General features: G+C 45.1%; 1 protein-coding gene across 1 annotated transcript in view; it reads left to right on the forward strand.

The window, feature by feature from the left end:
* The window catches only part of Mrap2 (melanocortin 2 receptor accessory protein 2), a 37463-nt gene that overhangs the window by 5515 nt on the left and 7492 nt on the right, over nucleotides 1-24456 (forward strand). Inside the window, exons 3-4 of the mRNA XM_036192910.1 lie at nucleotides 17116-17249; nucleotides 24325-24424. Coding sequence (XP_036048803.1) covers nucleotides 17123-17249; nucleotides 24325-24424 — 227 coding nt within the window. The 5' untranslated portion in view covers nucleotides 17116-17122. The remainder of the gene's footprint in view (nucleotides 1-17115; nucleotides 17250-24324; nucleotides 24425-24456) is intronic.

The raw sequence follows: 24456 nt of genomic DNA on the forward strand, positions 1-24456 counted from the left end.
TAGCAAACAACTGGGGTGGGGCAGGTGGGGAGATGTATTTTCCTTAGAGTGTTTAGGAGGTTCCTTAAGGTTTCTTTGTTTGGGGAGAATTAGGGTCCATTTAAGATGATGCTAATACAGTCTAGGAACCTGGGGATTAAATTCATTTTCTCTGCCAGGCAAAATCTGAGGCATAACAGATAGCAGCAGAGAAATCTCAGATATGGCAGTCAGAATTAGCAGGTGAAGGAAGGCATTTATTGGGATGAAGACACAGATATGCTACAGACACACTGAGAAAAAGACCCTCTGCAAAGCAGAGAGGGGTGAGCCAAAACTCTATTCTCTTCTCTAGGGCTGGGGGGTTTATTAAACCTCTGAAGCGTCAGTCCCCTTCTGGGGTTGGGATGGGGAGTTTGAAGACAGATAAGGTAGTTGACAGTCCCCAACTGTTGCGTGACAGGTCCTGATGGGGCCTTGAACTTGTTGAGTCAGTCCATCGGTGGGGGACCTGCTGGCTGGAGACAACAGCTGCCATGCTTCTGTCTCAAGTCAGGAGTTTGAGGAAATGCACCACCGTCCTTACCTAGCCAGGGCCCTGCTTGCTCCCAGTCTGACTGCCTGACAGGGCATCCATCTCACTCCTCAGCTCTCAACACTGTTATTTTAGGCTTATGCCAAGGTACAAAGTGATTTTTTTCCTTTCTCTACTAGAGTATGAAAAGAACTTATTCTGATTAGAAAGATGGAGAAAGAATGTGAGACATTAATTTTTGCTTCTCCTTCCTTGCAAACATGTTTGTCCAGCCCATGAGAATGTTGCTTGGATGTGACAATCTCTTTATGAAATGCTAAACCTGTTGAAGGGAAAATGTGGCTGCTTCTGCCTCTGCCACCAAGACCTACATAATTACTTCCCTGACTAGAGAACATTACCAAAATGTCATAGCTCTTCAAGTGAAAATGATTTACATGCTTCAAATAATCATCCCTTCAAAAGATGCATTTGCTTCCCTCACACATGTCCTTGTCACAGCAAAACAGCTGTGGTGGGGAAGCAGGACTGGCTGAGGGTGCTGTTTCCCACAGGTGCCTGGAGGATCAAGAGAGAGACACAGGAGGTGAGTGAGAGGAGGTAAGTGTACATCTCTCCATCTTGCCCCACCCCCACCCCACCACCCACATTAACACATAGAAGCAAGCATTCAAGATGAAGCTCTGGATAGCATTATACGAGCCTGTGTCCTATTCACTGCAATGTTTTAAAATTTCCACACAGACTAATGGTGCAGAGAGCGTTAACTTGTATTCCTGGGAGTCTGAGGCCGAGCTCAGGGTGCCAGAAGCAAGATTATAGCTACCATGGGTAGTCACTTCATATTTAGAGTTACTCTTACTATGGGCAGTTACTTACTTGCATAGAAAGCAGCCTGCCAAATCTGACTCAAAGTGATACCAAGGGAAGAGAAGCTAGGTACCTAGGAAACTTGGGGACCCTCAGGCAAGGGGCAGACTCCACTTTCCAACCTGCTTTTGCAAGGCCCCTCCTTGCTCTGTTCTTGCCAAGGCTTTTCTGCCAGGCGAAACTGTAGGCTGCTGGAAGTCATCAATGCCTTTCTCCAACACACTGGCTTGCTTTTTTTATATTAAAATCTTTTTTTATTTTATAATTTAATTTAATTTTACATATCAGCCACAGATTCTCCTGCCCTCCCTCCTCCTGTCCCCCCTCGCCTTCCCTCCAGCCCATCCCCCATTCCCATCTCCTCCAGGGCAAGGACTCCGCTGGGGATTCAGCTCAACCTGGTAGATTCAATCCAGGCAGGTCCAGTCCCCTCCTCCCAGGCTGAGCAAAGTGTCCCTGTGTAAGCCCCAGGTTCCAAACAGCCAGCTCATGCACTAAGGACAGGTCCGGGTCCCACTGCCTGGGTGCCTCCCAAACAGTTCAAGCTAATCAACTGTCTCACTTATCCAGAGGACCTCATCCAGCTGGGGGCTCCTCAGGTATTGGTTCATAGTTCATGTGTTTCCACTAGTTTGGCTATTTGTCCCTGTGCTTTTTGTCGGCAGTTCTGCTAAGGTGGCTGAGGGCTAGACAAATGGAGAGAATAAACAGTGCCCACCCCTTAGGTCAGAACTCCAGACCAAGAGGCTGATCCTTGTGTTTAAGCTTTTCTGATGTACTATCTCAGCCTCCTACATTTACAAGATCTGATTGACCCCTCCCCTTTGTACTTGCCTGCCAACAGAACTATTTAGCTCAGGGCTTGTGGGAATGGTGTGTGCTGCTTGGGGATGGCTACCACTGAAGAGAAATAACGTAAGATCACTTCCCAAATGATTTAAGATATTGCCTATTCCACTTACTGTAATCCGTGCCAAATGTTTCCAAAGCTCTGATAATTAAAACTTATACAGAGTAGTTCTCTAGGGCCATACAAAGGCCTGGCTTTAAAGTTTTATTTCACCTGGCTCCAATGTTTTGGAACCACAGCTATATAAATCAGCATGAGTACTTTGTGAGCAACAGGCTGACCTATTGGGAGTTGGATTCATGCTGTTTGTATTAGCTACTTTTATGTTGCTGTAATAAAATACTATGACCAAAAGCAATTTAAGGAAGAGAGTTTATTTGGGCTTACAGTTCCGGAGGGATAAGAGTCCATCATGGCAGGAAGACATGGCAGCAAGTGGCAGGCATGGTGGCAGGAGTTCCATCCTTAAAGGCAGACACAAAGTAGAGAGAACAAACTGGAAGTTGGATGAGGTAGCATAACCCAGTGACATACTTCTTCCAGAAGGCCACACCTCCTAAATCTCCCCAACAGGACGATGAACTGGAAACCAAGTATTCAAATGTTCAATTCGATGGTGGACATTCCTCATTCAAACTACCATACCCTCTCCTAAGTAAGAAATTCAAGTCATTCATGCCATGGAATCTGAGAGAAGAAAAGAGTCCTCGTGTGCTAAGTAGTTGGATGAGGTAGATAGCACAGTAGAGCAGAGCTGGCACTGAACCCCTATAATGTGACAAAACTCTTCTTGGGGAGATGCAACATACACATCTACTCACCAAAGGTAGGAAACCCATAAGCCCACAGTACAGATACTACCAAAGTCTAGCTTGGTGAGCCAATGAGTTTTATTAGGGTTACTTATAGGAGTTTGGGTGAGCAGAAATGACTCAAAGACAGCTGCATCACCAAGACCTACTCCAGCATGAATGACAGTTCATAGGAACCTGGAACACACTACACAGCCTGCAGGAGGCTCAACAGGTTGGAGAGTGACCCTTTCCACATGACTGTTCTAAACCTCTTCCAGACAGCTCAGGTATTTCTGCTTCTTCCAGGTAGCTGGTATGATCTCAGAGTCTTTCCAGGGTCTGAGGGTTGACTCCCAGCTTTTATTGTTTACTCTGGCAGGGAGGGGCCTAGTGAATCTGGTCAGTTTCAGGGACTTCCTGAAGCTATTTTTGAGTTGTTTACGTTCCTGTTTAAGGAGCTTCCTTGCAGGATGGAATGTTTCAATCTGAGAGGAGGAAACTGTTTCATGACAACCGGCCCTCAAGGGAAGGGAAAGTGGGAGTCTGGGAAGTGGAAGATCTAAGTCCAACTTAGAAGGCAGAAGAGGATGGGTAGAAACTGAGGACCATCTTCGTTTGTGCCAAGCCTGAGTTCCTGTGCTAAACTGAGACTCTTTTCTTAAAGATGCTTTTTTATCTGCTGTCTATGTCATCATGCTGTCATGCTGCCTTTACCGTGTGTGTGTGTGTGTGTGTGTGTGTGTGTGTGTGTGTGTGTTTGGGAGGTGAAGGTCAGCAGGGGTAAGATTGATTCTATATATAAGCCTGTACAGGCCTGAAATTTTTTATCTGCACTAAATCTCTCATGGTTACACTCAGTGTTTGATCTGAACTTTCTCCTCCTAATTCTAACTTGTCTAGAACAATCACTCCTCCTTATCCTTATGGAACATTCTTGTGGGGACTTTATGTACCTGTTGAAGGTGGTACAGAAGAGGGTGGATTAATGACAGTTTGGAAATAGCTTTCTTTTCAAAGGTATATTTATTGTTTCATTACTGTAAGAATGATTAGATAAAATAAGTTGGATATAATGGACTTTCAAATTCAGATTAAATGACAGTTTTGTTTCTAATGAAAGTTTAATTCATCCAAGAGAACAGTGTTTTCCTTAAATTTATTCAGCACTTACATAAGTTTGCTTGAATTCAAGATACCCCAGGCAGAGACGCTTAAACAACAGACATGAGTGGTCTTCACTGAGGGCCATAAGGAAAGGCCCTGTCACTGGCTTCTGGCCTTGGCTCACTGATGGCTGCGCTTTTGCTGCCTGGTCACATGTGATTCCTCCGTGTGTTCCCATCTCTCTCAGGATATCCATCTGATGGCCTCTGTTCAACTAATTTAGAAGTCCTCTTTCCAAATATAGTCACATTCCAGAGTATTAGGGGTTAAGGGCTTGGACATAAAAATTATAAGATGGTCAAACTTCAGGCTGTGCATGTCATATCTATTTATTATTCATCGATGTACCCGTGTCTGTCTCTTTCATCTTGAAAGACCCCAGACCCCTGGGATACTTTCGTCTGCGGGAGGGCACCCCAGAAACCAAGACTCCAAACCAGTAGATGCAACAAGCAAGAGAAATGCATTTAGCGCTGGCGCAAGCGGGCTCTCTGCCCCAATCAGTCAGAGAGCCCCGAGCAGCGGTTACAAGCATTTTTAAAGGCAGAAACTACAAAATTAGCATAAGATACCAGGTGCCCCGGGTTTGGCCCAATTTAAAAATCACCATATATTTCAGAAATCATTTTGTTACGTGGGAAATTTTGTAACACTCGTCGTAAACTGGTTGGCTCAGGGAAGATCTAGGGGAGCGGTTACTCTGCAGGGGAGTTCGCATAGTTACAGGCTTGTGATTGGCTGACATTTGACCTAGTTTGCTGGACTCGCCAGATGGTCCTTACTTGGGTCCCCTTTGAGGAATTTTTAAACAGAGACTTATTATTATAAATTTTTTTTTACCTATAATTACAGACCTTGTCCCAAGGCCAGCGTCTGGACTCTGAAACCTTTTACTTATTTCCAGGGAGGGGATGGGTCAGTGTCTAACGTAAGCAAGTTTACAGAAGCAAAGTCAGCAATTTGCAATTGTAAAATGTATCTCTAATTTTTTTTCTCAGTCTATCTGTTGATCATCTATCGACTATCATCATCTGTCAATTTACTATTTATCACTATCATCAATCTATCCTGTATCTACTATGTAGATATACACAATAATCGTGCATATGCTTACTGACATAATCATAACTTTTGAAAATAGGTACCCATATAGAGTTAATGGCATAAGTGAAAAGCAAGTTAGTATTTTGTCACAGAATATTCCTGGAAGGAATTTCACCAAATCCTTTTCAACCCTTCACATTTGCTCTCCATGGAGGTGAGTACTTATGCCATAGGGGGCTTTCACACAAATGCGGTGGAAGCTTAAAAATGAAGACTTTGAGACTACATGTGTATTTTCAGAACTGGTTTAGGCTGAGCACAGATACTCCCCGGCTGTCCAAGACTCTCCCAGATGGAGAAAGTCTCCCAAAGAGACTCTGGAAACCCAAGCTTGGGAAAGAAGCAAGGCTGTGTGCTCATGGCTATGAGAATATGCAAGGTACCAGTTTCCTCAGCATTGTCTACCATGCCTTGGAGAGCTCTCAACTCCCCTCCCACAGAGCACAGACTAGGAAGTACTTCTTATTTACTCTCATGTTCAGGGTTGAAAGGAGCAGAGACTAAATTTGTAATGCGTTGACATCATGAGATTCCACAGTACATAGAGCATGTCTGCGATGTTCTCGGCCTGTGCACTATCTCAGTCTGTTCTTTTTTTATTTTAACTTTATTACTATTGTGTGAACTCACACACGTGTGTGTGTGTGTGTGTGTGTGTGTGTGTGTGTGTAGTGTGTGTAGGTCAGAGGACAACTTGGTGAAGTTGGCTCTCTCCTTTCACCTTTACGTGGGTTCTGGGAATTGAGCTTAGGTCATCAGCCTTGTTCACAAAGTACTTTACCCACTGAGCCATCTCACCCATGCTTTGTCTCTTCTTGATGCTAGGACAAAATACCTTAGGCTTATAAACAACAAACATTTATTGCTCACAACTCTGGAGGATGGGAGTCCATTATGAAGGTACCAGCACACTTGGTGTCCAGCAGGGACTCTGAGCCTTGTAGATGATGCTTTGTTGCTGTGTGTGTGTTCATATGATGTGGACAGGCAGTGCATTGGAGCTGCTTCTCATAGGGGACTAATCCCATTCATGAGGATTGAGCACTTGTGACCAAAAAGGAGGAACGAACGCTCAGAACCTGACTCATAGGCAACTGGAACTCTAGCAGTGAACGAAGTAGAAGAGACCCTTGTCTTATGGCTTACAAAGGAGCCAGAGGGAGAGAGAAGGCCAGTGGAGGCTAGACTAGCTCAGTGGCATCATAACCTTTCCTGTGATGTTCAGGAAAGATCTGGTGCCATCTCCAAAGGTCAAGGACACCTGTCATGTCCCAGCACCTAGAGTTTAGTTGAAAATCATTTTCTGGACTGAACTAGGAACTACAGAGGTAGAAAACACTAACTCAAGACATTACTCTCTGGCCTGTTTGCTACTATAAAGGTGCACTAATTGGTGGAGGAAATTCTCTTTGAGGCATCGGGTGTTAGAGAAAAGATGTCCATGTGTTAATTGATTAAGTTTATTTAATATGGTGGCTTAGTATCTATCTGGGTACAATATTAAGCTCTGTTTGTTATTTGCAAGTTATTGGTCCTAATGTTGATTTTAAGGGGGGCATATCAGTCTTGGGGACATGATTTTTCTGTGGTGTGCTCTGAAACAAGTCACAGCTGTATCTTGGGCAAATAGGGACAGAGCTGAAGATACATCCTGAAATTATGTTAGCTATCAATCACATCGTCGAGTATTTCGTATGAAACAGCAAGAGATGGCGTAAAGCTTCATGGCGTAGATAAATGTGTGTGTGTGTTGGGGGGGTTCTCTTGAGAAAGAATGAATCCATTGTGCACACACAGTGATTTCATATATACTCTAGACTAGTGGGGAATGAAAGGAAATAATGACTGTGTGGTGTGAGGTATAGGCAGCCAGTAACCACCTAGTGGTCAAGAACTAGGGGCTTTTGAACCCGAACTCTGGAGTGTATCCAAGATCAATTGGGGTAACTGCTAATGCTAGTGTGACTTCAAAAGTGAGAAACTTACACAAGTCAGAGCCGAAGACCCTGTAGTCCCTGAAAGAAATGGATACACAGAAATTAATTAAATTGGAGTTTTCCTGGAGGATGCCTCCATATGGAATTCTGTGTCAGTACTCCCTTGGCCAAGGCCTGTATTTCTGTTTACGCTTCACGTGGAAAGGAAGGTTTCTGACCAGCCTTTTGGCATGAGCATCATCCTGGCAGAAGGTGGAAATAATGAGCCTTTTTCTTTGTTTGGTCCATCAGGGGAGCTGTATGTTCAGGAGATGGGGAGAAATGCTTGTTCTTAAGAAAGAGGGATGTCCAAGAGTGAAGGAGACCTCCCAGACAGTGGGGCCTTCGTCCCAGACTCTGGATTAGGCACAAACCACAACCCAAACACCTGTTTTCACAGAGAGCTCCTTTATTAAGTGGGGAAGAGAAGTTAAAGTGGTTGCTTCCTGACTCAGGCAGAAAATAGCAGCAAATGACCTTGCAGGTGTAATCTTTAAGAAGAGGGAAAAGGGAGGTCTGTGTTAGGATGGGCTAGGATGCGGTGGTAAAGGGGTAGGGGTGAGGGAGAAGGGGGAGGTGTACCAGGCTTTCTCTTTTGGGACACCAACCAGCTCCCAAATCATTACGCAGAGACTTATTAGTGATGAGTGCATGGCCTTATTTTAGCTCTTATTTTAATCTGTTTCTCTTTATCTATGTTTTGCCTCGGGGCTTTCCACCTTTCTTTCTGCATGTCCTCCTCTGTGTCTGCCGGTGGCTGCCTCCAGGTGTCTTCCTCTCTTTCTCCCGCATTCTCTTCTTTCTTCTTCTTCCTTTCATTTTTCTTGAGCTTGCATTTCTCTCTGGATTTATTCTCTCTGCTTGTCAGCCCCACCTATCCTTTTCCTGCCTAGTAGCGATTGGCCATTCCACTTTTTATTAGACCAATCAGGTGCCTGAGACAGGCAAGATGAAACAGCAACACATCTTTTCATCATTAAACAAATGCAGCATAAACAAATGTAGTGCATCTTTGCCCAGTTAAGATAATATTCCACAACAGGAAGGGGACAAGGGAAAGGGGAAAGGCTGTTTGTCTTGGAGGGCCAAAGGCCTGCCTCTGAATAGTGGGGAGACAGACGTGGCCCATAGGCAAATGGAGGTTTAATAAAGATAAAGGGGGAAACTGTGTTAGAAAGAGGTGTTTAATTTGTATTGGACATGTTAATTAGATGAACCAAAGGGAGCTTTTGATTGTTGGACTTTGATAGCCCCAGGAGGAGGAAGTGGCCAAATAAGGGAATAGACCTTGGTGGCTAGCTTTAGGGATATAATCTAATGGGTTTTAGCAAGGCAGAAGGAATGGGAGGAAAAGTCATGGCCTGCCAGAGCCACATTTTTGAGTAGGCTAGTGTCCCTTCAAGGGGAGCTGGTTTAGAGGATGGAAGAGTTGGGGAGCTAATGGAAGTGTTGGAATGTGGGAGGGAGAAGAGGTGAATGATAGGGAAAGGTGTCTGGAGCCGGCTAATCACGCTTTCCCACTATGGGTTCTTCTGTAACTGCCTATGCACACCTGAAAAAGGTAACCCCTTCACCACATAGTTTTAAGGTGTAGTGCTAATGTTTGTTATGCATTCATTGGCAACAGCACGTTCAGTTGCCCAAAAAGAATAATTTCTCTCTGTCACTCCAAGAAGCTTGTTTAGGATGTGTTTCCTGTCGGCAAGGTTATTTTTAAGTACTCTATCGGTATGGGGCAATCTGACCTACATTAGATACTTAGAGTAGCAGGGCCTTGGGGTGCAGGAGAGCACCCCCTGTTCCCTGTCTATATATATGCAGAGGGCCACTGCCAGGTTTTAGCTCCCTGGTGTGAGTCCTGGTGTCAGGGTATCACTACCTCTGAGCCACTCAGCATCCAAGACAGTCTCTATAGGGTGGGCTTCCCTGACAGATGTGATGGCAATTTCCAAACAGCCAGCAGGCCCAGCCTTCCTTTCAGCCAAGCTCAGAGACAGCCCTGGGTGTCTGCAACATGGGGGCGGTTAAAATGCTGCTTGCCACAGCTTTCTACTTGTTCGTCCTCATGTGCCCCAAGGCCCAAGCATCTGCCCAGGGCTTGGATGAAAAGCATTGCCTGCTGGACCTTTCCAAGGGCACTGATGGCCATTTAAAGGAGTGACCACAGGTTCTGTCCTCAGGCTTACCTTTGGGAGTCAAGAGCAAAGAGGAGATAGACAGTGAGAAGAAGCCCCTCATTTTTTTCCTGAAGGCTACTGAAGCTGCAGCTGGATGGATGGGAAGATGCATCTGGCTTTTCTTTTTGCCTTGCTGCAGTACCTTGAGGCTGGTTCCAGTATCATTCGCTGCCATGTTTGTCAGGTCACTGCTCTGAATTTTCCTATCATGATTCTCCTATCATGAATTCTTTCTTTTGGGACCATGGCACATGGAACTAATAAGGTGAGAGGGAATAGTGTGCAGGAGAGAAGACGTATTGGTGCACATATGTTGTCTCCAGGGGGCTTCCACACACCACACTAGCACAGGCTGTGTTTAGAGCTGGGGGCCCTGTGAGGATGCCAGGCAGCTACTTCCAATCCTGGTGGTCCAGGCTGTGTAGTGCTCTGGAGCTGTGGGGAGAGCAGCTGTGTGTGTGGGTGATGCTTAGAGAGGAAAAACAACGTTGTACACTTTTATTTTCTTTGCATCCATGTCCTTACCATTATCCTCTTACCTCCTCCTGCTCTGTTTATTTTGTTGGCTGCAGTGTCAACTTGCAATATCAAAGGAGACCTCACCTTAGTGTCCTTAGAAAGAAATAGTTATTATTATATTTCTAAGTCGGTAAGTCAGCCAAGTAGCAGGACCGCTGAGCTGTAAATGCTGATAATTACAGCTTTTAAACATCCGAATGGCTATCACTTGAGTTATTTTTATTATAATTTCTCTCCATCTCTTCTTCCTTCTCTCCCTTATTGTGATTCTGGGGATTCAGTCCAGGGCTACCACACATGATAGACAAGCACTCAATGGCATCCCATGGATTTTGTTTGTTTGTTTGTTTGTTTGGTTTGGTTTTTCGAGACAGGGTTTCTTTGTGTAGCTTTGTGCCTTTCCTGGAGCTCGCTTTGGAGACCAGGCTGGCCTTGAACTCACAGAGATCCACCTGCCCCTGCCTTCCGAGTGCTGGGATTAAAGGCGTGCACCACCACCGCGGGGCTAATGAGTCCCGTCCCACCCCACCCCCACCCCCATCCCCCACCCCCTCACCTACCCCCACCCTGGAGCTGAGGACCGAACCCAGGGCCTTGCGCTTGCTAGGCAAGCACTCTACCACTGGGCTAAATCCCCAACCTGGATGTTATTTTTAATTTTCTTCATTTGCTTAGGCTACATAGATCCATTATCTTCAGGGTTGGTCTGATAGGAACCGGCTGGCCAAGCAGTTGGAGGTGTATGAAGAATAAACACAGGCTTTTCTGCCCCGGATTAGTTCTTAGTATCAGTGTAGGCTACTATTTCTTATCTTACCCTGAATCATCACTGTTCATTTTTGCGTGTTTATGTATGTGCATGTGCATGCTCATGTGTGTGTACATGTGTATGTCTGTGTATGCCGTCCACCTGGACACTAGAGGTTGACATCAGTGTCTTACTCAGTTGCTCTCCACCTTAATGTTTGAGACAAGATCTTGGCTGGATCTCACCAGTTCAGCTAGACTACCTGTCCAGCAAGCCTCATGGTTCAGGCTTGAGCCCCTGATCCTGGCTTTTGCAGAGATGCTGGGGATCCGAGCTCAAGTCCTTATGCTTGCATACAAGCTGAGCCATCTCTCCAGCTCCTTGCCTGTTCCTCTTGCATCTGCCATTGCATTCTTTACAGCCACTCTGGAAAGCAGGCATTGTTGTCATCTTTAGTTATCTAGGAGGGAAACCAAGGCCCAGGTAATTTTCTAATGTCTCTGTAGCACAGATCGGCAGGTGTTTTCTGCCAGAGGCCTTTTGGCTATCTCTGTTGCAGTCAGAATGCTAAGGGAGCCAGAGAAAGCACAGAAACAGATGGCTGGGTTACACTAAAACTTTGTTAAAAATTGATACTTGTATTTGAACTTCACATTGTTTTATGTCACAGGGATCGTTCTTTAGATTTTCTTCAGTCGTTTGGAAATATAGGCATTCTTCCCTGGCAAGCAGCGTAAGAATGGAGCCATTGGGCTGAGTTTGCTAACTCATGACATGGATGTCTGTGCTGGGAAGGGAGGGGTTTGGGTGGAAAGCACTCACGTCATAGGGGCTGTCCTGTGTGCAGATGGCACAGAACATAAAGCATTTGAAGGACTATTAAAAAAATGCAGTTTCCAAAGTGACAAGTTATGAGACAGATTAGCTCCAAGTAAGAGGAGATGGTGAGACCCATGTCATGCCCTTTGCAATGGCTTTTTGTCACAATCAACTTAGGAGGGTGAAAAGCTCTCACTCAGGGTTTCAATCCACAGTTTCTTTGCCCATTTTGGGGGGCCACTGAGGAGGCATGACACCGTACTGAGGAGCACAGAGCAGAGCAATGCTGCTTATCTTGGTGGCCCAGAAGTAAAAAGAGGAGGAGGGGCCGAGATCTCCTTAGCTTACTTAGACAAAAGCCCCCATGACTGCTCCTCTACCAGCCCTGCCTCCGAAAAGCTGTTAGTCTATCTTCAAGAGTTCCCCCAATCTTAAAAGTTCCAGCATTGTTCAGAAGCTAAGATCAAGGTGTCTTGGGAGACTCAAGGTAGCCTCCGAACTGTGAGCTCCTGGAAAACCAAATCCAAGTCACTTTTTTACAATATACAAAGGAGTGAAGTAAACATTCCCACTCTACAAAGGAAGAAGGGAGACACAGTAGGGCACAGTTAGACCAAAGGACTGAAATCCAGCAAGACAAACACCAAATCTACAGCTCCATGCCCAGCATCTGGGGCTCTTGGTGGCAATTGGTGGACTCCAACAGCCTTGGGTAGCTCCAGTTCTCCAGGTCTGTTGTCTGTAGTGCATACCCTCTCTTGAGCCAGTTGAATTTTGTGCACCATAGGTGCTTTGCACCATAGATAGCCTAAAGTCCTGGCATCTCACCATTGTGTGTATGTGTGGGTGTCTCCATTGCTTCATACCATTGTATCTCAAGGATCTCTTTACAAGGAATCTGAGCCTGCTATATACTGCCTGGCTCAGTGGCTTCCCGGAATCTTGGTGCAAGCCTCCATGACTCTTAGTCTTGTATTTTGTATGCTTGTCAAACCATCACATAGATGAGGCTGCCATGTCCTGCCAACTCCAGATTTTGTCTGACTTCTCTTTAGTTGCAGTGCCCTGCTTAGGAATGCACCCACGCTGTCCACCCACAGTTTGTCTCCCTTCCCTGGCCTTCCCTGGCCCAACCGCACATTTTCCTATCTTCCTTGTTAAATAGACAAGTAGTGGTAATAACAGAAGCAGTGGGTGTGTGTGAGAGGGAGCTGCTTCAGTGGACACATTCTGAATCAAATTTCTGAGAAAACAGAGGTGCTTCATTTGCTTGTGTCTCTAGGAAGGCATCCAGTTCCTAGAGCGAGCCATCAGGAAGGCCCACGTCTTTGGGAACAAAAAGAATGGCTTACTTTTGTAACATTTCACAGGGGACTACATGGCGTAAAGGCATCAGGAACCTGGTCTAACTCAAGGCCAAGGACTGCAGAGGTGGAAGAAGCGTTTGGTTACACTGCCCTGTCATAGCTACAAGTCTATTAGGGACCAGGGATTCAGGGGAGGTGCATTCTCCTCCATGGGTTTTCCTTGCTGAGGACCTGTATGTTTCAATGCTCTCAGAAGGGGACAGACAATACCTGATTTCTTCAGGAGATCTGGCTTCTTAGAATGACCAGTGTCTTAAAGGAACAGGCCATGATCTAACATTTCCAGATTTTTTGTTTATAGATATACAAAATGACCGGATAGGACCTGAGGGGTTGGGGGGTTTGGGGCTCATGGGACTGAGGTGCTGCCTCAAGTCTGAGGTGTTTGAGCTGAACAGGGACATAGATAGGGGAGCTTGGGTTGGGCTCTCTCCAGCTTTCATCCTATGTGTATTTGGTTGTCAGTCTCTGGGTTATATAGTTCAGTATCTATGTTCACCAGTCCAAGTAGCATGCTTGACAGTGTTCTGGGTGGATCACCATGCAGTACAGAAGGAGAGGCTGTAGATATGAGAATAAGAATGTATTTAAGGAATGACCTGGTGTATCCTAGAGACCCGGGAAGAATTTTGAAAATTTTGAATTTATTAAGAAGAGCAAATGAAGTAGATGGAAGAGTGTGTTTTTGATGTGTGAAGGTAAGTTCAGGGAGGCTGTGGGAAAGTCCTCTGAGTGTGAAGACAGGCCTTAATAAAATGGGATTTTTATAAATGCCCCTGGAGTTAATTTCATTTTTTTATCTATCTATCTATCTATCTATCCATCCATCCATCCATCCATCCATCCATTCATTCATTTATTTTGGTTTTTCAAGACAGGGTTTCTCTGTGTAGTTTTGGAGCCTGTCCTGGATCTCGCTCTATAGACCAGGCTGGTCTCGAACTCACAGAGATCCGACTGGCTCTGCCTCTGGAATGCTGGGATTAAAGGCATGTGCCACCACCGCCTGGCTGGAGTTAATTCCATTATGCAGTTTTAGAACAATAATGTCAAGTCACAAAAAGAGGAGGTAATGGATTGGCTATTAAAAAGCTAGATAGCCCACGATAATTTTGGCTTGGGACCTATACTGTCTTTCCTCTCCACACTTACCAAGTCTGTGGTTGAAGGGCACAGGTGTAGCTTGTTGAAGTTCCAGCACAGGAGGAGATCTTGGAAGCCAGTGGCTAAGAGCTTAATTTCTGGCTGATGATGAGGTTGGATAATCAGGAAGACAGGCCTTCTAGACAGAGAAATAACTACCAGACACTCGAGAGAAATTTCTGGGTTGTATGGATCTATTAGCCACTATGATCCAGTCTGAATCTTTTGGTTTTGTCCTTTGTATTTAAAGTAACACTTTCATGTGTGAGTTTTTGAAATTAAAATAATTAATAACATAGTGTATTTTAAAGAAGTAAAGGTGGTGGGTGGAGGAAATGGGTACTTGGAGTTTAAAGACTGTCATTGAGGTAGGGGCTATCTAGCATGTGGCTCCACCCAATAGGAAAACGTAGAAAATATGTTATAAATATTAGGATGAGAAGGCCACTATTTATAAAAATCAATAACTTTTTTGACATCTAGATATAGCGTAGGCACAAAACTCAAAACAGTTCCAAATACATCCCAGTCTGTGAGTTTCCCAAGCAGTCATTTTGATTGACCCTGTACAGCCCTTTGAGTCAGTGTTTGTCAATGTTACAGGAGCAAATCAAAATAACTGTCCATCATTGAACACAGATCTGCTGCTCTCTTTCATCTTTCACATACCTACATGACTTACTCAGATCTTAGGAAAAAATGGGAAGTTTGAAATGTTTGTAAATATACATGGTTGGCTTGGTATCTGGGAACTGGAGGCCTGGGTGGCTGGGGCCTGGGTCAGTCAGGGTTTTAGCTTTGTCTCCAGCCATCTTAACTTAGAGCAAATCCCTAGCTCACAGAAGCCCTTTACAAAACATCTTGTTACATCCTTGGAACATTATTTCTTCTTTTTTTTCCCCCAGCTTATTTGTTTGTTAATATCATGAGACTTAGTAGTACTAACAACTTAAAAATCTAGTAAAAAATATTTTTTTCTCCCAAATTAATTGGTTTGTAGCATGAGCTATAAGACTGATGTTAATCAGCCTTGAATCACACGAAACTTTGTTATGAACAGAAAAGCAGGTTGGTCATTTTTGAAATTCTGAAAACTAGTTTTTTGAATAAAAAAATGTTACATTAAATCAAAACACAGAATGTGAGTTTGGATTTACATGTACAAAAACCAGTTGGGAGGCACAAAAATATGTAAAATATGTTTTAAAAAAATAAGAAGTTTGAAAGATCTGTTGGTAAGCATACATGGTTGGCCTGGTGACAGGGAACTGTGGGGTTGGCTGACCAGAGCCTGAGCCAGTCAGGGTAGCACCCAGCTCCTGAGGCAGGAAACAGTGGAAAGGGGTAATTTCCCATCCCAAAGAATCAGGCCTCTGAAAGTCTGGCCTCTTGCTGTGGAGTCAGTCAGCTGAAAGGCAGCTGGTATCAGCTAAAGATGTAGCGGGCAGAGGAGGTAGAAGGCACCAGATGATGTAGGGAAGCAGGCCCCACTCTGCAGTACCAACTTTCCTGATCAGTTGCTTTTCTTGGTGCTGGAACAAATGCCTGACAAAAACAAGCTGAGGACAATGTGGGAAAGACAGGGTGGCAGGAGTGGGAAGCAGCTGTGCACACTGCTCCCACAGTCGGGGAGCAGAGGCAGACCCACGCTGGTGCTGCTCTCTGTCTCATTTTTGCTCAGTCTGGGACCCCACCCGGGACCCCATCGTCAACTGCATCATGGATTGGTCTTTCTCTCCTCAGTTCAGCCTGTCTGAAAACCTCTTCATAGATATACCCAGAGTTGTGTTTCCATGGTGATGCTAAATCCAGTCCAGTTGATAAGATTAACCAGCACATGTAGTGGTTTTACGTGATTTTGAACTGGCGTGGGATGGGTAATTGAACATAGGTAAAGTTTAGCTTCCCTTTTCCTGTCTGGACCCGCCTTCCCCACATAAGGGGTTGACATCTCTGTTTCTGCCTTTCTACCTTTACGGGAGTGACCTAATTCCTAATTCCTAACACTGGCGGGTGTCTGTGGGCTCCAGCACCTTACGCTTAGGACATTGTGGTTTGGGGTACTCTGTGGGTCCCAGGTCTAGGTACAGGGAGAGAGGAGTGTGAAAAGAGTGTGCCTTGGGGCAGAGTGGTGGTAATGCTGTGGCTGAAGTTGGCTGTGGTGGCTCTGAGCCCCTGGCAGGCAGAAAAAGGCAAGTTTGAGAAAGTTCTTTTACAGACAAAAATGCAATAGTGGGGATTGCTCAGGGAATCTTGATTTGGATTGGTGTTTTATCCAAAATTTCCCCTAAATGACTTTGGTTTCTCCATTTGTCTGTGGGGTCCTGGCCTGTACCTCCTGTGACTCTGCCAGGCAATCTCTCTTACATTAGACACTTCACAGTAATTACACATAGTCTGCACTGACCTTGTTCTTCCCATATACACATTCTAACATTTCCCAAAGAAGATACTTTAAAAAATAATTCCAATCAGAAAAAAAAAAAAAAAAAGGTATTTGGGAAATCCTGGAAGTGTAGCCTGCTTTAGGAATAAGCAAAGGTGAGCTGTGGGCCTCTCCTGAGATGAGACCCTTCCCCCACTGTGCAGTTGCTGTCGTCCACATCCCTGTGGTACATCTGCATGGGATGCACGTCTGCCTTGCTACACAGTAGATGTTCAAGTCAGACACGCTGCCAGTTCGCTTCTGACGCGATGTTACCAACTCCTCACCGGTCCATTGATGAGGCTGCTGCAAAATCTCTGAGGTGTTGCCATAGTCTCCGCTTTCCCTCTCCCCGTCATCTCCCAGAAGTTCACATTGATTGCATGCCAAGTATTCGGTACAGTACACACACACACACACACACACACACACACACAGTGATTTCATATATACTCTAGACTAGTGGGGAATGAAAGGAAATAATGACTGTGTGGCGTGAGGTATAGGCAGCCGGTAACCACCTAGTGGTCAAGAACTAGGGGCTTTTGAACCCGAACTCTGGAGTGTATCCAAGATCAATTGGGGTAACTGTACATCTGTGAATGGACTGATGGGTTTTGTTCTTGCCTTTCTCCATGTGTGCAGGGTGGAGATGTCTGCCCAGAGGCTGACTTCTAACAGAACATCCCTGCAGCCAGCATCTAATTCTGATTATACCTGGGAGTATGAGTACTATGAGATTGGACCCGTGTCCTTCGAGGGACTAAAGGCTCATAAGTGTAAGTCCTGTGCTGCTCCCCGGGTTAACTGTCATATGTTTGTATTAACCTGTGAAATCCCTGTGACTGCTTTTTCCTGATTTCCATCTTCTTACAGAATGGTCTTGTATCTCTAAGTACCAATAGGCTGATTGCTCTGGAGTGGTATGATATGGGGACATTGGTAATTCTGGTTTACAAAGGATATAAAACAACACCCTCTTGGTGGAAGAGTATGGATTAGTGTTTTAGCCTTAGAAAGAGCTTTTTTGTTAAAAAAAAAAAAAAGTGTTAACTATTCCAGCTCCCTCAAAGCATCAGTGTTTGAATAACAACAACAAAAATGTGTATAGAAATAGAATTCAGAGCGATTGCATGACGACTCTTCTTTTGTAATAGCCAGTAATATTATTTAGAAACCCATTGGAAGGATGAAGAGATGGCTCAGCGGTTTAGAGCACGGGCTGCTCTTCCAGAGATCCCAGGTTTTATTCCCAGCACCCACAGGGGTGCTCACAACCACCTGTAACACCAGTTCAAAGGGATACAGTGCCCTGTTCTGGCCTTTGTGGGCACTGTACACAGTGGTACACATGTGCATGCAGGCTAAACACCAATACACATAAAATAAATAAATATTTTAAAACATTTCAAAATCCCATTGGACTTCTGGACTCCTGAAGAGCAGTGTTCACAGAGACAGATGAGAACAGCCTCCCATCATATACCATGGAGGTGCAGGCATCAGTGGCGCTTCCGGGAATTGGTGTGGTTAGTGATCCACCACAAAGCAATGCAACTCTATAAAAGGTTACTGCTGTAGTCTTCTCAGAGTCAATGCTTTCTGACTTACATGAAGCATCCTTATTTTGACAGGCAGAGTTCATATTATAGGCAAGCACTGCCAACCACTCTGGGTCATGCTGTAACTGTCCTGTGACGTCCAGTTGTTTTGAAATGTATACATAAATACTGTACACACTTTAGACGCAGTGTTAAAGATTTATTTTATCATCTATCTAGTTATCTATCTATCTATCTATCTATCTATCATCTCTCTCTCTCTCTCTCTCTCTCTCTCTCTCTCTGTGTGTGTGTGTGTGTGTGTGTGTGTGTGTGTGTGTCTATTTCCTTCAGAGGCCAGAAGAGGAGGTCAGTTCCCCTGTAGCTGGGGTTACAGATGGTTGTGTGTCACCTGATCTGGGTGCTCGGAAATGAACTTGGGTTTGATGCAAGGACAGTGTGTGCTCTTAACTGCTGAGCCATCTTTCCAGCCCTCCATTTTAGGCTCTTAACTGGTCCGGACCAAGTGGCACATTAGGAAATGTGAGAGATAGGAATAGCAGGTAGGCTTCCCTCCCTCCCTCCCTCCCTCCCTCCCTCTTACCCTCCCTCCCTCCTCCCCTCCCTCCCTCCTCCCTTTCCGCAGCAGTGATACTTGTACCCACTAGCAGGGCCCATTGCCCATTCACTGCAAGGAGGGATCTCTCCTTTTCTTCCTTAAGCAAAGCCACCAGCAAAATCACATATCCTTCACACTTACAGTAATAATGGATTGCTTTTCTTGTTTCTTTGTTGACATCTGCCCAGTATTTATGGGGATGAAAAGAAAGTGCATGAACCTCTTAGGATATGCTCTCATTAATTATCTGAATAAGAGCCTTGTGGTGTGAGTATGAAATCATCCTCTTAAACTTACTAAGTTCTTTAGTCTGTTGTTTTTAATGGGATAACCTTGCCTAGAGGTTTTGATGAATTTTGGTGGAAATTGGAAAGACTGGTGGAGTGCCGCCGTCTTCCCTGTCACGTGAACCTTTGCATCAGTGCCGTTTCTGCCTGCCCCTGTCTCTTTGCCTTGGTCTAAGGGGCTCCACAGACAGCTCTGCGGTTATAATTTTCATTGACACATTTCTAGAGACAACGGAGGCAGCTCTCCTTTGAGCACATTCTTTTTGGTTATAGAAATGATTATTGTTTGAAAAAAGAATTTCCTTTAAAAAAAAAAAGGTAGAGCTGTGGCACGTTGCATACTATTAATGAGAAAGCTTTTTGTTTCAACACTAACATCATGAAAATACAAAATGTTCAGATGAGCACTCACTGCTGTGATGTAAGAAATCTGACCACAGTGGAGGGCTCTTGGCACAGGTATCTGATAGCATATGAGGCTGAGAGGAGAGTGGAACATAAACAGATACGACCCTTTAATATACAGGGAAGTAAAAGCCCCAGGAATGTCGACCATGGGAATGTGAACATCTATACATTCTTTCATTTTATTATTTTTATTTTATCTCTTTTATGTATATTAGTGTTTTGTCTGCATGTATGTCTGTACACCATGTGTGCCTAGTGTCCACAGAGACCAGAAAAGGGCATCAGGTCATCTGGGACTGGGGTTATAGACAATTGTGAGCCATCATGTGGGTGCTGGGAAAAGAAACCTGGTCCTCTGAGGAATAACATGAGCTCCTAACTGCTGAGCTATTTCTCCAGCTCCTGGACTCCCCCCCCCCCTTTTTTTTTTTTAAGCAGTAACCCTTACCTTTAATATGACATTCTGTTTTACTGGGTGATTTATAAAGCTACTTTGGCAAACAGAATGGCAATAAAATATTTTCTTTTTTTTGTTTTTTGTTTTTTTGAGACAAGGTTTCTCTGTAGCTTTGGAGTCTGTCCTGGAACTCGCTTTGTAGTCCAGGCTGGCCTCGAACTCACAGAGATCCACCTGCCTCTGCCTCCTGAGTGCTGGGATTAAAGGTATGTGCCACCACTGCCCGGCTTTTTTTTTTTTTTTTTTTTTTTTTTTTTGAGCTGAGGATCGAACCCAGGGCCTTGTGCTTGCTAGGCAAGCGCTCTACCACTGAGCTAAATCCCCAACCCCAAAGATTTATTTATTATGTATACAGCACGTATACTGCAGGCCAGAAGAGGGCACTAGATCTCATTACAGATGGTTGTGAGCCACCATGTGGTTGCTGGGAATTGAACTCAGGACCTCTGGAAGAGCAGTCAGTGCTCTTAACATCTGAGCCATCTCTCCAGGCCCCCCAAATATTTTCATAGAAAGTGTACATTGTGGACAAGAGTGGCCGTTATGGTCAACTCCCTTTACATGTACCACATTTGGCAAGAGCAGGTGCATCCTCAGATGAACTTGTTCAGCCTACCGAAGTCATGGTTGCTACTTAGAGTGGAAATTACTCATTTATGACTTCAGCATATTTCCTGAGTGCCTAATATGAATGGAATCATGTTAGACACCGGAGTTAGACAGCAGTGAGCCAAAAATCCAAAAGCACCTTCTTTCAAAGCTTGGATTTGTGGCATGCCATGGAAGGCCTCGCTGAAAGGGAGAAATCTGAGGGAAAGATGAGAAGGAATTGTGAGATTGAGCCATGTCTGAGGGAAGAACATGTCAGAAAGTGCTCCAGGGCCAGAATGAACTGGAATATGTAAGGAAAAGTTAGGTCATCCCGGTCCAGAGGAGTGAATTCCACACAGAGAGGTAGAACCCAAGTGTAGCTTGGTCAAGGAGAGCAGGACAGGGGTAGAGACATAGAGATTGGGCTAAGACTGGCTTTTCTCGAAGAAGTCAGATAAGGGTTTGAAACAGGAACATCTGGCCTTGGGTTCTACTGGGATCACTGTGCCTGAGATTGAAGTGAGCAAGGTTAGAAGCAAGGACCAGTGAGGTCTTCCTTCAGATGTTTGTAAATGCGGGATCTCTCCAGAATTGTCAGCGGCTTGACCTGGGCTTAAGAGAACAGGCAAGGTTGCTTTGAAGATTTGTGACTGGAGTAATTGGTAGAAAGAAATGGCCGTGAACTTGGACGAAGAAGTGTAAGGGAGAGACAGGTGTCAGGGAGGAGCATCAGAGCTTAGTTTTGCACCTGTAAGATTGAGTCATTGAGTGCCTAGAGAGGTCAATGAGCTACTATGGGAACTCAGAAGGTCATGCTGAGCACAGTGCAGATGACACAGGTCTGGACCATGAAGTTTCAGAGGGAAGCAAAGACTCCATTGGGCTGTTTGTGAGCTATATCTGAATTATGTCTGACTAGAGAAGTGAAACCTTTGTTTTACTGGGGAAATGGATGAAGATTAGCTGGAGCTGAGACATCAGCTGTGATTGAGACTGGCTTCCTCGAGATAAAATCTTCTTCCCCTCCTCCTCCTCCTCCTCCTCCTCCTCCTCCTCCTCCTCCTCCTCCTCCTCCTCCTTTTCAAGACAGGGTTCCTGAAACCCACTCTGTAGCCCAGGCTGGCCTCGAACTCACAGACATCCGCCTGGCTCTGCCTCCCGAGTGCTGGGATTAAAGGCGTGTGCCACCACTGCCTGGCCAAGGTAAAATCTTCTGTTAAGTATTTCCTCAGGGTCAGCCCACAGAAGCTGTGGTCCAGGGGACCCAAGGCCGAGTTCCAAGTTGGCAGCTGAACTTGATAATGTGTAAGTCTCCCCCATGGTGCTGGTTTTGAAAGCATGAAGGGATCAAGGAAATGGGCTGAGACTTGGCACTGTGGGGTAGAGTCGGAGTCTCCCCAGAGAGAGCCCAGGAGAGGCCGCTGGTGAAGGTGTGGCCTTGGAAGCAGTGGTGACTCCAGGGTTTTAGGGATGCCAGTACCTGGGGGTGGGTGGGGCATGGCCACAGAGGGCAGTGCAGTTTCAGCGCCTGTGTCATAGAGTTAGTCTTAGCATCCCTTCCCTTCTCCTCTGCCCACTCCTTGCTTAGGAAAGGGGAAGTGTGGGCCGGTCTGCTGTTCCCTACGGAAGCTGCTATTATGAGTTCTGAACAAAGAGACTGGGTGGTGAGGCTTCCCTGGGAAAGCAGCTTTTAATTATGGTAGCAATCCTGGTGAAACTCTTATTACAGAAAAATAAAAGCCCAGAGCAACCAATACAGTAAAATGGGGCCTTTTATATGACTTTTGTTTTGTCGCTCATGTATGCTAACATATAATTTTATTGGCCATTTTAAATCCTTAAGGTGAGAGTCTAAAGATGCCTGAATGTAGAAGAGAGAGCTGCTCCAAGACAGACCAGGATCTCGCATTAAGCATTTTAGTAGAGAAGAAAGCTCAGGGCAGCCGCTCTTCTCTTCTTTAAAGGCTTTGGGAAGGCTTATTAAGCAAGGAGGGGCTTGAAGGAGAGAGATGGTCAAGTTTATGTATAGTTAAGGACATTGCTCAGCCCACAAGGCTATTTTTTTTTCTTTTCCTGGCTCTCAGGGACCCCTGCCATACTGTCCTTAGGAGAGACCTTCTCAGTAAACAGATTTGGTGGGATGGCATTTTAATTCTGGGCCTGAAACATGACACTGGCTCAGGGACCCCTGCCATACTGTCCTTAGGAGAGACCTTCTCAGTAAACAGATTTGGTGGGATGGCATTTTAATTCTGGGCCTGAAACATGACACTGGCATGTAGTTTTAGGGTTTGTTGTGGAATATGACTTTAACTAGGCAAAGATGTGTTACATTTGTTTATGTTGTGGAATATGACTTTAACTATGTAAAGGTGTGTTATAATTATTTCATTATGTAAAGATGTGTTGCTGTTTCACCGTGCCTGCCTAAGGCACCTGATTGGTCTAGTAAAAAGCTGAACAGCCAATAGCTAGGTAGTAGAGGGGTAGGCGGGGCTGGTGGGCTGAGAGAATAAGTGGGAAGAGAAACCTAGGCTCCAGAGAAGAGAGAAGGAGGGAGAAAGGAAAGGAGATGCCCCGGGCCAGAAGCTAGGCAGCGGCCAGCCAGACACCGAGGACACAGGAAAGTAAGATGTACAGAATGAAAGAAAAGTAAAAAGCCCCCAAGACAAAATGTAGATAAAGAGAACAGATTAAAACAATAGCTAAGATAAGGCCTAGCATTCCTAACTACCAAGTCTCCGGGTCATGATTTGGGAGCTGGTTGGTGGCCCAAAAGTAAAAAAGCCTGTTACAGGTTTAGGGTTAGCTCTTTCTATGAAGCAGTTGCTGAAATACGATGTGTAGAATTGAAGATAACCGTACACCATGTTATCACAGCATGTGCCCAAATCACTGAGATTTATAATTTGAATACATGCGTTTTTCGTGATTTGCTTTATGTCTTCTCATTTATTATTGTATGTGTGTGTGTGTGTGTGTGTGTGTGTGTGTGTGTGTGTGGTGTGGGTGGGTGCACACACTTGCCTTGGTATTCATGTAGAGGACAACCTTGTGGAGTTGGTTCTCTCATCCCAGCTTTCATGGGTTCTGGGACACAAACTCAGAATGTCAGGATTTCCCCACAAGTGCTTTTCCTGCTGAACCATCCTGAAGACACCTCTCCACGCCCCCCTTTACCGTTGTGTCTTATTTCCGTTATAGTAAAAGGCAGGGTCTAGAGAAATTGCTGTTTCTTTAGCATTTGCGTTTAAGATACTAGGAGTGTGACATTACTTTTTATCCAGAGTGCTAAATATACAGGACAGACCCTGCAGGGCAGACTTTGACCAGCTCCGAAGTGGTGAGGATTTCTGTTCAAGTGCTGGTGTGAGGAAGCTGTAGCCAGGTGCTAAAGCAAACACAGGGACACAATGTCCCCAGTCCAAATGGGATTTAAAGCAGGAGTAAATTAGGATGCAAGGATGGCCATTGGAATGATAAAAGCCAGCCCTGCGGGATACCTTCTCAGCAGCTGGCGCTGAGCAAAGTGCTCTGAAAGGCACTTTGAACCAGCCAGTGTAGGCCAGCCTCAGCCTCAGAGCTGGCTTAAAGCAGTTTGTGCAGCAAAGGACCGAGGCAGGGAAAGCAGAAGGTATTCATTTGTTTGTCGTGGTCAGGAGGCCAGCTATACGTTCATTCCAAAAAGTGATCAATACCTGAAGTGCATGAACATGAACGAGGAGTAGAGTCAACTCATTTTAAATATCTCGGAAAAAAACCAATCTAATCCAAGGCAGCAAAGTAGAAGATTGGAGCTTGGGATAACCTGTGACCTGTCTTCACACCCCCATTGTGATGGTGGACTGATTGCTCTGCACCCTGGAATCTCCAGAAAGCTCAGAGTCCTGAAATGTTTCTAAGCTAGTTCAAATCCCTCGGAACACTAATCTCACCTTACCTGTCTTGCAGATTCCATTGTGATTGGATTCTGGGTTGGTCTTGCGGTCTTTGTGATTTTCATGTTTTTTGTGCTGACTTTGCTGACGAAGACAGGTGCCCCACATCAAGAGTAAGTCTGGGCTACTCTGCACTTCACATAGA

Source organism: Onychomys torridus, chromosome 7 (genome assembly GCF_903995425.1).
Source record: "Onychomys torridus chromosome 7, mOncTor1.1, whole genome shotgun sequence".
Classification (NCBI taxonomy): Eukaryota; Metazoa; Chordata; class Mammalia; order Rodentia; family Cricetidae; genus Onychomys; species Onychomys torridus.